The sequence below is a fragment of the Falco peregrinus genome, chromosome 5 (genome assembly GCF_023634155.1).
Source record: "Falco peregrinus isolate bFalPer1 chromosome 5, bFalPer1.pri, whole genome shotgun sequence".
NCBI lineage: Eukaryota > Metazoa > Chordata > Aves > Falconiformes > Falconidae > Falco > Falco peregrinus.
The window spans coordinates 15,360,589-15,372,755 of NC_073725.1; the positions used below are offsets into that span (position 1 = coordinate 15,360,589).

General features: G+C 40.0%; 1 protein-coding gene across 1 annotated transcript in view; it reads left to right on the forward strand.

The window, feature by feature from the left end:
- Window positions 1-9,836, forward strand: part of NEK11 (NIMA related kinase 11) — an 83,916-nt gene extending 74,080 nt beyond the window's left edge. The window contains 1 exon segment of the mRNA XM_055803698.1: window positions 8,855-9,836. Coding sequence (XP_055659673.1) covers window positions 8,855-9,059 — 205 coding nt within the window. The 3' untranslated portion in view covers window positions 9,060-9,836.
- The last annotated feature ends 2,331 nt before the right edge of the window (window positions 9,837-12,167 follow it).

Genomic DNA, 12,167 nt, shown 5'->3' on the forward strand with positions numbered 1-12,167 from the left:
GTTGTGGCCTTAATCTGCCTACCTTCAGGCCCCTTTGAGTGGATATAGATGTGAACTAAGCCAAAATGGTTGATGTACAAAAACTTTACACATTTTTTTGTGTGTATATGTTAATATCTATTTTTATGTGTATGTGTATATGTGCATATATACTCGTCATAACTGGGTATCTCAGGATCAACAGTAGTTGGGGGTTTTTTTAGCTTTTAAAATGTCTTTTTGATTGGATTACTTAAGAGTATTATTACTTTTATGATAACTGTATGGTTGTTGAGCATAATTCAGCTCTCAAGTGCTGCTTCATCTCCCTCTGCTGTTGCACAGTACACAAGCCTAGCTGAAGGTTTTTTTAGTAAATTACTATGGGGCTTGTGATGTTTCTATCAAGAATTGTCCAGCTCCATACCAGCTGATTACATTAATCTCTCCATTGATGCACTTGACATGTTGACAGCATTTTAATGAGACTGGCTTATTGATAACTCAGAAATGTGTTGTTTTCCAGCCAATAGTAACATTTAATACAATATGGCTAAAGGCAACGCTTGCATTGAGCAAAAATATATGTAGTAGTATCTAATATTGTGATTGTTTCATTGAAATGCATAAATCTGTATTTTTTCCTTTCTCTGATGGGCAAATTGTTAGTTTTGTAACTGTCATTTTGGTGTGAGACCCTAAATCAGGAAAGACCCCCAAAAAAATTCAAGCCATGTAAAAGGAGATCAGCATTACCTCTGAATTACCACACAGCTGAATAAAAGATTGCAGTTTTATTCTTAAACTTGTATGACAACTGTATATAATTGTTGACTTTTCAGAGATAACTACTGTATGCTTGCATGCCCACATTCAAGAAGCAGCTGTATATTTTCTTGCTCTTCAGACACATCTGTCTAAAACAAATGCATTGACAATCAAAGCAAATGGCATCAGATATGTTAAATGTGCCTTGAATTTTTGCTTGATCTTTATCAGTGATGCTGAATGAGTTAAACTGATGATTTTTCAAAGATTCTTTGTATGCCACGACACTGTTAAAAACCAGGATGATGTTTAAAATAATTTTAGCAAGGCTAGGAAATCTCAAAATGTGTATAAAGAAACTGCTGCCGGGGGAAGCATGTTTCAGGTAATTCTTCATGGCCACTAAATGGTATCATTTTCAGCTGTCTTCCCCCCTGAAGAACAGCTCCACATAAGTAAACTTGTTTTTCATTTTTTATATTGGCAGTAAATTTGTTAATATAGGAAGACTAAAATTGAAATAGGTAGGTTTGATTTAAATGATCATGTTTTGTTGTGATTTGGTGGTTTTTTTCTGTGGGAAAAACTGAAAAACCATTTCCTCTTATGACAAACTATATTCTAAATCTGTAGTAGCTAGCATTCAACTAGCAGCTCGAAATTCTAAGTAACACTTCTTCCAAGAGCACATGTCAGCTTCAATTCCTATTTTACAAATTCATTTATGTCAGAAAATGAGATGCATGGAGAATATTATTGTTGATATTTTTTCAGCTGTGTGTCTACAGCTTTTAATAATAAGATCCTGCTTAGCTCATGGGAAAACATGTCCTAAATATGCTTTAGATTTTGCAGGTCTTTGAAGTAGGACATTAGAGAGTTTTGTTTGTAATCATATTAAGGTGCTATAATTCAGGAATTATGAAGTAATTAAGGTTGAATTATGAAAATTATCATTGTGTCTTCAAGTGAAGAAATTTTCATTCAGCAGTAATATGACAAAAGTCAAAGTCCATTGAGACTTGAAGGTGAAGTTAGGGGCTAATATTAGCAATTCAGATTTTCTTTTACTAGCTTTTATATAATAATTCTTTAAATTTCCTTTTTTTTTTTTTTAATTAAGCCCTTTTCTTAGACTTTGCCACACTTTTCACATTCCCAAGATGAAACAACTGTCAGAACTAGAAAGGTATTGCCCTACCTTTAGAAATAAGTTCCTAAAAAATAAGTCATGGAACTTATAATGAGCTTCTCCTAACAGATCTCAAAGGGTCTTTAGAAAGCAACAGACAAACTTTGCTGCAAATGCAATTTTGAACCTAGAGCTGTTTCTTTCAAGTTTCAGCACCGTTTTAATCGTTCATAATCAGTAATGCCAACATACTGAATGACAGGAAGATAACCTGAGAGGAAAGGGACCTTTTGTGTGGTAACTGAGATAAATCTGTTTGTTTACTGAACCATGAAATGCGGTAGCAGATAATCCTAAGATTTTCTGGTACAGTTAGAAAACAATATCTTGTATGAGATCAAAGATAGACAATTCCCTGATTCTTTTGCAAAGTAATTTCAGGAGATAAATGCAACACTTTTTCACCAAGATTCAGGTTACTACTGGTTAGCTGCAAAGTGGCACGATAGTACTCTGTTTTAAAGAGAAGTACAAGGTTAATAGATTCATGCTTAGAAATAACATGTTCAGGGACAAATCAGAGTTGGATGTAATAGTAAGTAATACTGCTGGACTCCATGGGGATACTGTTGAGTTAAGGAGAACAGAATTTAGTGACATCTGCTGAAATTAATCTTTCAGAGATCCCTACACTTCCTTTTACACCCTGGGAGCCCTTATCACAATGGATGTGTGTCCTATTTTACAATATGCTTGTTGGTGTAGGATGCAGACAGCCTGGCTGCATCCAAAAGGATAAATAAATGCCCACTGGAATAGGTATTCCATGTCCAGAAAGCTGCTCTTTTAAGGTTTGCCTTGAGGTAGCCACGAGTAACAGTAGTATTTTGAAATAACTTAATTTTCTGTGGTTGGCTTAGGAGCTGTGTGTTTGTTGCCTGTTATAGCAGAGGTGAGATGTTATTGCTGATGCCTGATCCAGAGGGACTTCCATGGTGTTATTCTGGTGTGCTCAGTAGTGACTTGTGCAGAGCATGGGCAGCTGCAGAGCCTCTCCTGGCTCCTGAGCATGGACCATGCCTCAGCTCCCTGGACGCACTAGTGGAAACTCAGTGTTTGTGAGCAAAAAGTGCTGCTTCCTTTTAGGGGTGGATGAGGGAAGGCAGAATGGTTTTAAATGATAGTTACTATCATGTTGAATGACATTTGAAAGTGAGAAGCTGAAAACCCCTTTAGCTGCTGATTTGTGTCGTAGTTATCCTTCAAGGCAGGCAATGACAAGCTGTTGAGAGATATTAACCCAGCTGCTAACACCCATGGAGGAGTGCAAAACTTAAGCATTAATCTTGTTTTGTGGCTTTTGTCAGTGTTGCATAAAGGAAGGTGTATTGTAATTGATCTCCAAACCAGAAAGGAAATGTCAGTATGTAGCTAGTAGTGGAATAGTCAAAATAAAGACCCATGGGATAATAGAAAATTCTTTTCACCCAGGGAAAGATTTACAACTTCCTCAGCCTGTTGAGAGCACAACATTATTACATTGTCAAATTTTAGTAATTTTGCACTGATGTGTAGGAAATCTGCTACAAATCACCAGATAGCCTGCCCAGATCCACTAAATGACTTGGAACCTTTTTAGACACCCTGAGTATAAAATTACAGTTCTCAAGGCTTCTGTTTAGCTCCCCTCTAACACTGGCAGCGAGTCAGAGTGCTAAGTGCCTATGATTTTGCTGATATTCGTACTGCTTCTCACATGCTTGGAAGCACCTTACCCTTGATAGAACCAAGTCCCTATCTCATGCCCAGATCCCATCAATAGCCACAAATCAGATACCTGCCTCTGTGGCCTTTGGGGCTTGCCCCAGCTGATTTTCTCCAGGTGTGGACTGAGTGCTGCACAAAAGCTTGCAGCAAGATGTGGGGTTTTTTTCAGACCACAGCTTCCACAGATGACAGTGTGGGGACTGGCAATATCTGCTGTCCAGCCAGTAGGTAGGTGGTTGCAGCGTACCTCCAGGCTGTGGAGGTCCCCAGCCCTGTGCCTTCTCTGCCTAGAGCATTGCTACTGCTCTCTGCAGCCAGGACTGAGGGAACTAGGGATCGCTGTTGAATCTCTTGCAGTTTGCATGAGAAAGCACACTCTCTGGGCACTCACACACATGTGGTAACCTGGATTTCAGTCCCCAGGACTGAAGGACTCCAAGGACTGCTCATACTATTTTATTCAGGGAGTTTTTCATGCAAATAATGCTTGCACATACTTCCAGTGTTGTCCATAGTCCTCAGTCTATCCAGAGTTATCCTCCATCATTGCACATGTTCTTCTGTCCCAAGACATCTGCTTTCATACAAATCAGAGTGGAAGTGGTGTCCTTTGTCCCCCATATCTGGTGATTATGGTACTGCTCTGGGAGGCATGTGTTTGAATCTTGTCCTTCCCCCAGGTTTCCAACTTTCTGGGTAAATGCTCTAACCATGGTCTCTATGTGTTCATGCTGAAGTGCAGCGAGTTCTGGGGGGGCAGAGGTGATTCCCAACTTCGGTAAAGCCAGAGAGGTGTCAGATTTAGGATATGCCTTTCTTCACTTGTGGTGGGCTCATGTTTTGGGTCAATGCCTTTCTGGGATTGCCTGCATTGTACAGGGAGCATAGGGTTCAACTAGAAAGCTGTGAATTTCATTGCTTAACAAGATGCTGAAAAGTTAGGAAACAGGATGCTCCAATGCCAGCAATGAATCCCTCCACATATGGAAGCCTCTGTAACAGTGAAACAAGAGAAAGAACAACCTGAGACATGACATTTAAGCACATTAGTGTATGTCATCCTGGGTGAGACCATTGGTTGGTAGAGCCTGATGTAACTTCTTTGATTTCAGCATAGCGAAAAACAGTTTAGGGCAGTGTGGGATGGGGTTGTGGCCCACAAAGTTTGTTACAGTAATGAAATCCCAGATGTCAGGTATCCCCTTTGCTCATGTACTCATGGCTGAGAAAGAAATGATGGCTCATTTCTGGCAGAAAATAGTGCATTTGTAGGTAAGCGAGCTATAAGACAACAGAAAGAGAATAAATCAGAAAACGTGGCCAAATGAGAGTGTAAGTGTGAGCTCTGTACTTGTTCTCACAGCACATTTGGTGGTAAGGCTTTTAACCATTTCAATACAGTGATGCAGGTGTCCTATATTTCATGTGAAATAGAAGTAACTATAAACAGAAGGGCATGGCAAAATCCGTAATCGTGCCTTTGTAGGAATTTGCATGGATAGACAAATATCCCCTAGCACAGGACTGGGGCCGTAAAGGGCAAACCTTGCTTTGCAGGAAACCACCTCCTCCTTCCCTCCATCAGGATGATAGATTCACTCAGTAACATCTATTTGACATTTAGTGTCTTAGATCCCACACGTCTACCTCTGTGACAGAAAAAGCATGATGTGGTAGCAGACTCACATTAATGCAGCTCTCAAGTCCAAACAGAGCCTGATGTCTTCTTTTGTAATAGCAAGTTGTAATTTTTGTTACCTACCCCTTAATTTTCAACCTGTGAACATTTTTCCCTGATTCTATTGTATCAGCTATTATACAGATTAGCCTATTTGCATGCTCTGCCAAGCTTAACCAAAAAGATTCAACTCTGCAGGTCACATTTATTAGCAGAAGGAATACTCCCAAGGTACGTTTGCTTAATTTTTCATCTTTAAATAGAGAGGATTGCCAAAAAATTAAACATCCTTGTCTTAAGAGGGAGAGAGGAGTCAGTAAAGGCATTGATGAAGTAGCAGTGATTTCAAAATAGCTTCTCATATGTTGAGTTTTAACCATTGGAGAGAAATACTGTGGTATTTCAGATTAAGTTTTGTGAAGAAATGTACATTATGTGCCAAACAAATCCCTACTTAGCTTCCTGTGGTAATCTGATTCCTAGGTTTTGAGTGTCTGATAATAACTTCCAACAGTTTTAGTTTTCCCCTAAACAGCACTGTTGGTAGAAAAAAATGCAGTTTCTAGTTACGGGAAGCAGGACTGAGTCGCATCTGGACCTGCAGAGCTTCCAGCTTGGCCCTGTGGCTTCTGATCCTGGGTCTTGGCTTTCTCTGCCCCAAGCTCTTGATCCACCTCTGTGTCAGGAGCCAGCAGGGAGTGGTAGTGTGTAGGCAAAGGGGAGATCTCAGCTGGGCATGACTGAGCTGCAGAAAAGCAGAGAGCAGGTGGGTGTGAGGAGAAGTGTTTCCTCCTGAGATCAGAGCAGACATCTAGGATAACAAGTAAAAATACCATATTGGCTGTATTGTCCGTTTTTACCAGCAGTAGGTCCTAATTTATATAGCAACAGGATTTTTCAGAAGTCTCTAACATGCTAGTGAAGTGGTTCTGTATTACTGAGGAAACTGTATATGTTTTCATATCAAATGAAGTTTGAGAAACAATAAAGTAAAATTCTTTGCAACGGTTTTCTAAGAATGGAGGAATTTTCATAATGTGGAAATTTTACTGACTGCAGTCTCACTATAACAATGTTATTACTCAGCAATAACAGGATGCCCACAGATGAAACATGAATTCACCCCTTTAGGTGAATTATGCTATCAGGTTAGAACAGTTGGCCTTACCCTGGTGTTAGATATGTAGCAAAATCAGTACAAAATCAGCAAAAAAATACAGCTGGAGTATGGGATGTTGCTGGAGGGTGGTGTGTGTGTTTTACCATTTAAACTGCCTTCGGGGAGTCTTGTGCATGTTCCCCTGAAGACACGATCTGCTCGTGCCTGAGGCTGTGCCGGCAAGCACACTGTGTGCAGAAGCAGGGAGCAGCTCAAAGCCCCCATCGGGGACAGTATAGACAGTAAACACTGTAAAAGCATGCTAATCCTTTCTAAATAATAGGCAGCTCACTGCTGGAGTGATAAATGAGGCAGTTCCCATCCTGGGACAACTCTGGGGGCCATTTTTCTCAGTTTTCCATTACATTTTCTCAGTTTTCCATAGTCTAAATTTGTAGAAAGCAGTGTGTGACAGAGAGTCAATGGTAAGGGAACATGAGCACAGATATCCAGGCTGAAATTTTGGAACACTGTGCAGTTTACTTCCTTGTACCTCCTTTTTTGTCTAAAAGAATTACCACCAAACAAAGTGTTAAGGTATCAAATGTTGTAACATGCTAGAGACACAATATGTATAGTGCTTGAGAAATACAAGAGAGCATTAGTTATTTTAGTATGGAGGGAAAATTTGTTGGAGAAACCTTGTTCAGATATGCTGAGAAGCTTTATTGAACAGGTCTTCATGCCATGATGGATTTCCTGAAAAAGGAGCGATTGCCCTATCTAAAACCCCTTGAAATCCTAACAAAATGCTAGTGGAAGGAAAGGCTGCTTACCACAACTTTACCCAACCAAAAGAAGACATTTTAAAATGCAAATTAAAGATGTTCGTGCAAGGTGATCCCAAATAGTCCAGCTTACTTTCTAAGTGAAGAGCATCATCACCCCTACAATGTGCAAGTTTGAACTAACAGACAATCAAATCTCAACTGCTCTAACATATAAAAGTTTAGTGAAAGAAAACAACACAAATCCTGTGGCAGATGTGTGCAAAGCAGGTAGATAGTTTGTGATATGCTGAAGGAAAATTAATCCAATATATTAATCAAAATATTATGAACCCATCACTGAATGGAAAATTTTATGTTACCTGTGGCTTGTGATACATGAATTTAAAGGTGTTTGCCTTTAGAAAAAGAAGTGCTGTTCATTGTCTTGTAGTTTGCAGATGGCTTTTCTTTATAAATTATAGCATTAAGATCCTGTGAGTGTATTCTTTGTCACTGAGTTACAGGTCTGTCTTCAGATAAAAGGAGAGTGCTGCAGGAAAAGAAAAAGATGTCAGTTGGCTTATGCTGAGCTTGTACAATGGTTTCCTTGTTATATGATAGAAGCTAAAATAAAGCAATGAATCCTGCAATGTGTTTGTTCATATAAAATGCCACTGGTGTATGGCTACTGGGGTTGCTCATTTTGGCTTGGATGAAATGCAGAGGCAATAATACATGTGTGTATACCAGGTTTCCTGTAGATAAAACAGTACGTCAGATTCAGCATGAAAAGGAATCTTGGTTTGTTAACAGTGATGATGGCCATGCTTCCCATGACATTACTATGGCCAGGTTTTTACTCCTGGGCTTTTTGTATAACAATCAATCACAGAGAAATTCCCCAGGAGACTTTAGTTCCTTGTACTGTCAGACAAATTGTTGTGGTTTAACCCCAGCTGGCAACCAAGCACCACGCAGCCACTTGCTCGCTCCCCCCCCCCCCCCCCCAGAGGGATGGGAAGGAGGATCGGAAAGGAATGTAAAACTCAAGGGTTGAGATAAGAACAATTTAATAGGTAAAGCAAAAGCTGTGCATGCAAGCAAAGCAAAGCAAAGTATTCATTCACCACTTCCCATGGGCAGGCAGGTGTTCGGCCATCCCCAGGACAGCAGGGCTCCATTACTCGGGAAGACAAACACCATAATGCCAAATGTCACGTCCCTCCCCTTCCTTCTTCCCCCAGTTTATATGCTCAGCATGACATCATATGGTATGGAATACCCCTTTGGCTAGCTTGGGTCACCTGTCCTGGCTGTGTCCCCTCCCAATTTCTTGTGCCCCTCCAGCCCTCTGGCTGGCAGGGCCCAAGAAACCAAAAAGTCCTTGATTTAGTATAAATATCACCCAGCAACAAATAAAGCCATCAGTGTGCTATCAACATTGTTCTCACATCATAGCCAAAACACAGCACTGCACTAACTACTAAGAAGAAAATTAACTCTATCCCAGCTAAAAGCAGGACACAAATGAAGTGCATCATTATATCATGTTAATCAAAGGTAGCTACAACATTTAGAAAAAATCAGTATGAACTATTGCTTGTATTAATATCTAATGTGAATTAACTTTTACTTGATCTTTATGTAATATTTATCCCCAGATTTGCCATTGAGAAGCTGGGAGTGGAACTTTTTGAGACCATGTACAGCTATCTCAAGCAAGCGAGACAGCAGAACGCCAGTGAGGTGGAGATCAGGAGACGTCTGGAGAAACTGGTTTCTAGAGCAAGCGATTGCTTTGAAGTGGATCAGCTTCTCTACTTTGAAGAGCAGCTACAGGCTTCAGAATCATGTCTTCAGGTGTAAAAGGTGTGTCAGTAACAGCGCTGGAAAGGCAAGGAGGTGTGAAGATGCTGAGCTGCCTTCCTCAGGCCAGCAAGCGTGGGAGGTGTTTAGAGGAAACTGCTGAAGGTAACGTAGTACACAAGCATGTGGGTGAACTCTATTTGAGAATCCAGACGGCAGTGCGAACTGGGTAAATATGGTACAGATTACAGGGGCAGGAGGAAGAACAAATGTTTGTGACATTCGAGAGGAGGATTCACTGTTACCAGAGTCCCCTTTTTTCACCACTTAAGGCATAAAGAAAGGTGTTCTGGGCCTGGGCCAGGTGTCAATCCTGCCCTCAGACATCCTGGCAAAGCTGCATCTGATGGAAATGGGGTTAGACTCCAGCTGCTGTCGATTATCCGGCACTTAACTGGTCCTCATGACATTTGAGCCCGTATTTTTTGTACTTCAGCAGATTTACCCTTGAACATACATGGCCACTAATTGTCTTGTTATTATTCATTGTTCAAAAGGACTGCATTTAATCTGTGTGACTTTCAAAGGAACTGTGAAATACATGCATACATGTATATTTATATTCATGCTCAGCTACGCAGAGATAGGTATATATATGCATAGAGGCAGAAGGATGTCAGGCCATATACCGAATGCATGTGCATGTGTAGAGACAGATGTGAGGCCTGAGCTATAGCCAACTATGTTAGATAGAAATCCTTACTGCGACTTCTAAGAGTTTTGGATCAAATTCATTGTACACAGATGGAACAATAAACGTGAGGGTTTTTGCTTGCACATAGTTACCATTAATGTTTTTTCTTAGTGTTTATGATCCTTTCTTCATATGCATCACACTTTTGCTGATGTCAGCTGTATATCATGCTCTGATTACATACCTGATGTTTTCCTTTCACCTCTTCTTTATTCTGCATGCTGAGCTCCTTCATCCATCTGTGTAAAACACTAAAAGGTAACAAAGTGGTACAATCCATAAGGGAATCTCAGATGAACTGTGGACCAAATTAATTTTAGGCATCAAACCATTATCATAATCCTTATAATTCCTGCTTTTATGCCACAACTCTTAAAGGACTCAGGGGCTGAATTAAATAAATTAAAAGAAATTAATAATATGAATATCAAAAAACATTGTTATTTGGCCTGAGATGAGTTATTTACAGCTAAGGATGCTGGTATTGATAGTAAATTAAGCAATGCTACTGATCCATCTTTGTGACATGCTTTAAGATGCTCAAAGGGAAAGGTAAGTAGGGTCATCTTAATCTGTCTCAGCAGCAACACAGACTGAGGAAGCAAAGGACATGCACAGCTACAGAAGATGTGGCATTGTATTTCCAGCTCAGAGTAATAGAAGATCCTGGCATGTTTGATTTCAGCTTTTATTTGGAATACATGGTGTTACAAACCAGAGGCTAAAATCTGCCGTGATGTTCACTGAGGCAGGGAAACATAAGGGTTTTTTTCTTCTATGTGGTGCTTCAGATCCCTTAGGTGGAGAGACAGTTTGAAGCCCAGATTTTCAGTAAGGTTCATTCTCTTTCCTGTTACTACTTCTTGTACTTACACTGCCCATCCTTCTCAGTGTTGTGTCTATACCTGCCTCCATATTTTTTGCACATGACTCCGTTTAAGACCATTTAAACACAGACGTGCCAAAGTCCAAGATACAGGAGGAGGGGTTGGATGTTGCAGGGACTAAAAAGTTCACAAAGCAAACAGTAACTGACACTTGGTGAGAATAATGTCAGAGAAAGATAATCTTGACTACTGCTCTTACCTCTGGCTGTGATTCAAAGTGATTTACCACAGAAACTTCAAAAACAGCCTCTGTAAGCAGCCAGTTCCATTTTATTAATGACAAACACCTCATCAGACTTTATTTGTGCAGCATGCAAGAAAGAGTTGCGTAGGAATGGGTCAGGCTCTTGAAGGCAGTCAAGCACTAGGAAGATCATTAAAGGGCAACCCTTAAAGCCTGGAAAACATGGTTTAGCCATGCAAGTTGCCCCTCAGGGAAACAGTTGCTCTCTGATGAGAAGTACTTCTGGTTGTTGCATGCAAAAAAGACATCACAGTGCTTTTTACAGTTACTTCAGTTGCTTTCTTCTTTCTGCAGGATATGACCTTCAAGTCATGTGAGGATCTGGAGGCTACTGCTTTACTGGTTATATGCTTTAAACGCTTTGGTTTGGTTTTGCCATCAATCATACCACAGTTAGGCGATGTGGTATACATATTAAACTCAGCAGGAACCTTTTTGTCTTTGTACTGTAGTAAAAGCACATAAATAAATACCGTGGATTTGACAGAAATTCTTACATGACTGTTTCTTTTGACAGTCATTTCAGAAAGGTGTTAGGTTGCATTATATGCCTTTGTTTCTACTCTGATTTTCCAATAAAGCCCTACCTTTTTCAGATCTCATCCCTTTCAAAATCCTCAGCAAATTGCTGGGTTTGAAACTGCATCATCCGGACCAGGACTGGCTCTTATTTTAGAGACAATTAGGTCTTTCTCCACCAGAACTTGATAAAACCCAATTAATTTGTTTCTGTCCTGCCTTCTGTACCCCAGGGAGGATATGCATCAGGAGTTCCACAGCTGACTTTTGGTTTGGTTTTAGTGATGTTTAAAGGCCTTATTCTACACTAATGCAGCTGCACTAATGCAGTGGGGATTTTGTGTGCTATCACCAAGCTTGCAGAGATGGGCATGTGCGTATATAGAAAAAAAAGTTGCAAGGTCTTTTTCCAGACAATTGCCATATCTATCTGTTTTACAACATAACAACTAAGTATACCCATCATACTGATATTATCTTGATAATGTATAGTCTACACTGTTCATGATTCATGTGATACTGTTATCATAAACCTTGCACAAACACACATGTCTCCTATCAGATTCTCTCTTGAGGTCGCCACTGGCTAAAAATCCACTGATTCTAAATATTTCAGACTAAATAGATCAATGAAGATTTTTTTAAAAAATATGTAGACACATGAATCAAAAATTGTGTATATTTTATAAAAATATATATAGACACATGAATCAAAAATTGTCTCTACACACCCTGGGGTAGAGAGGCTGGTGCCATAATATGGG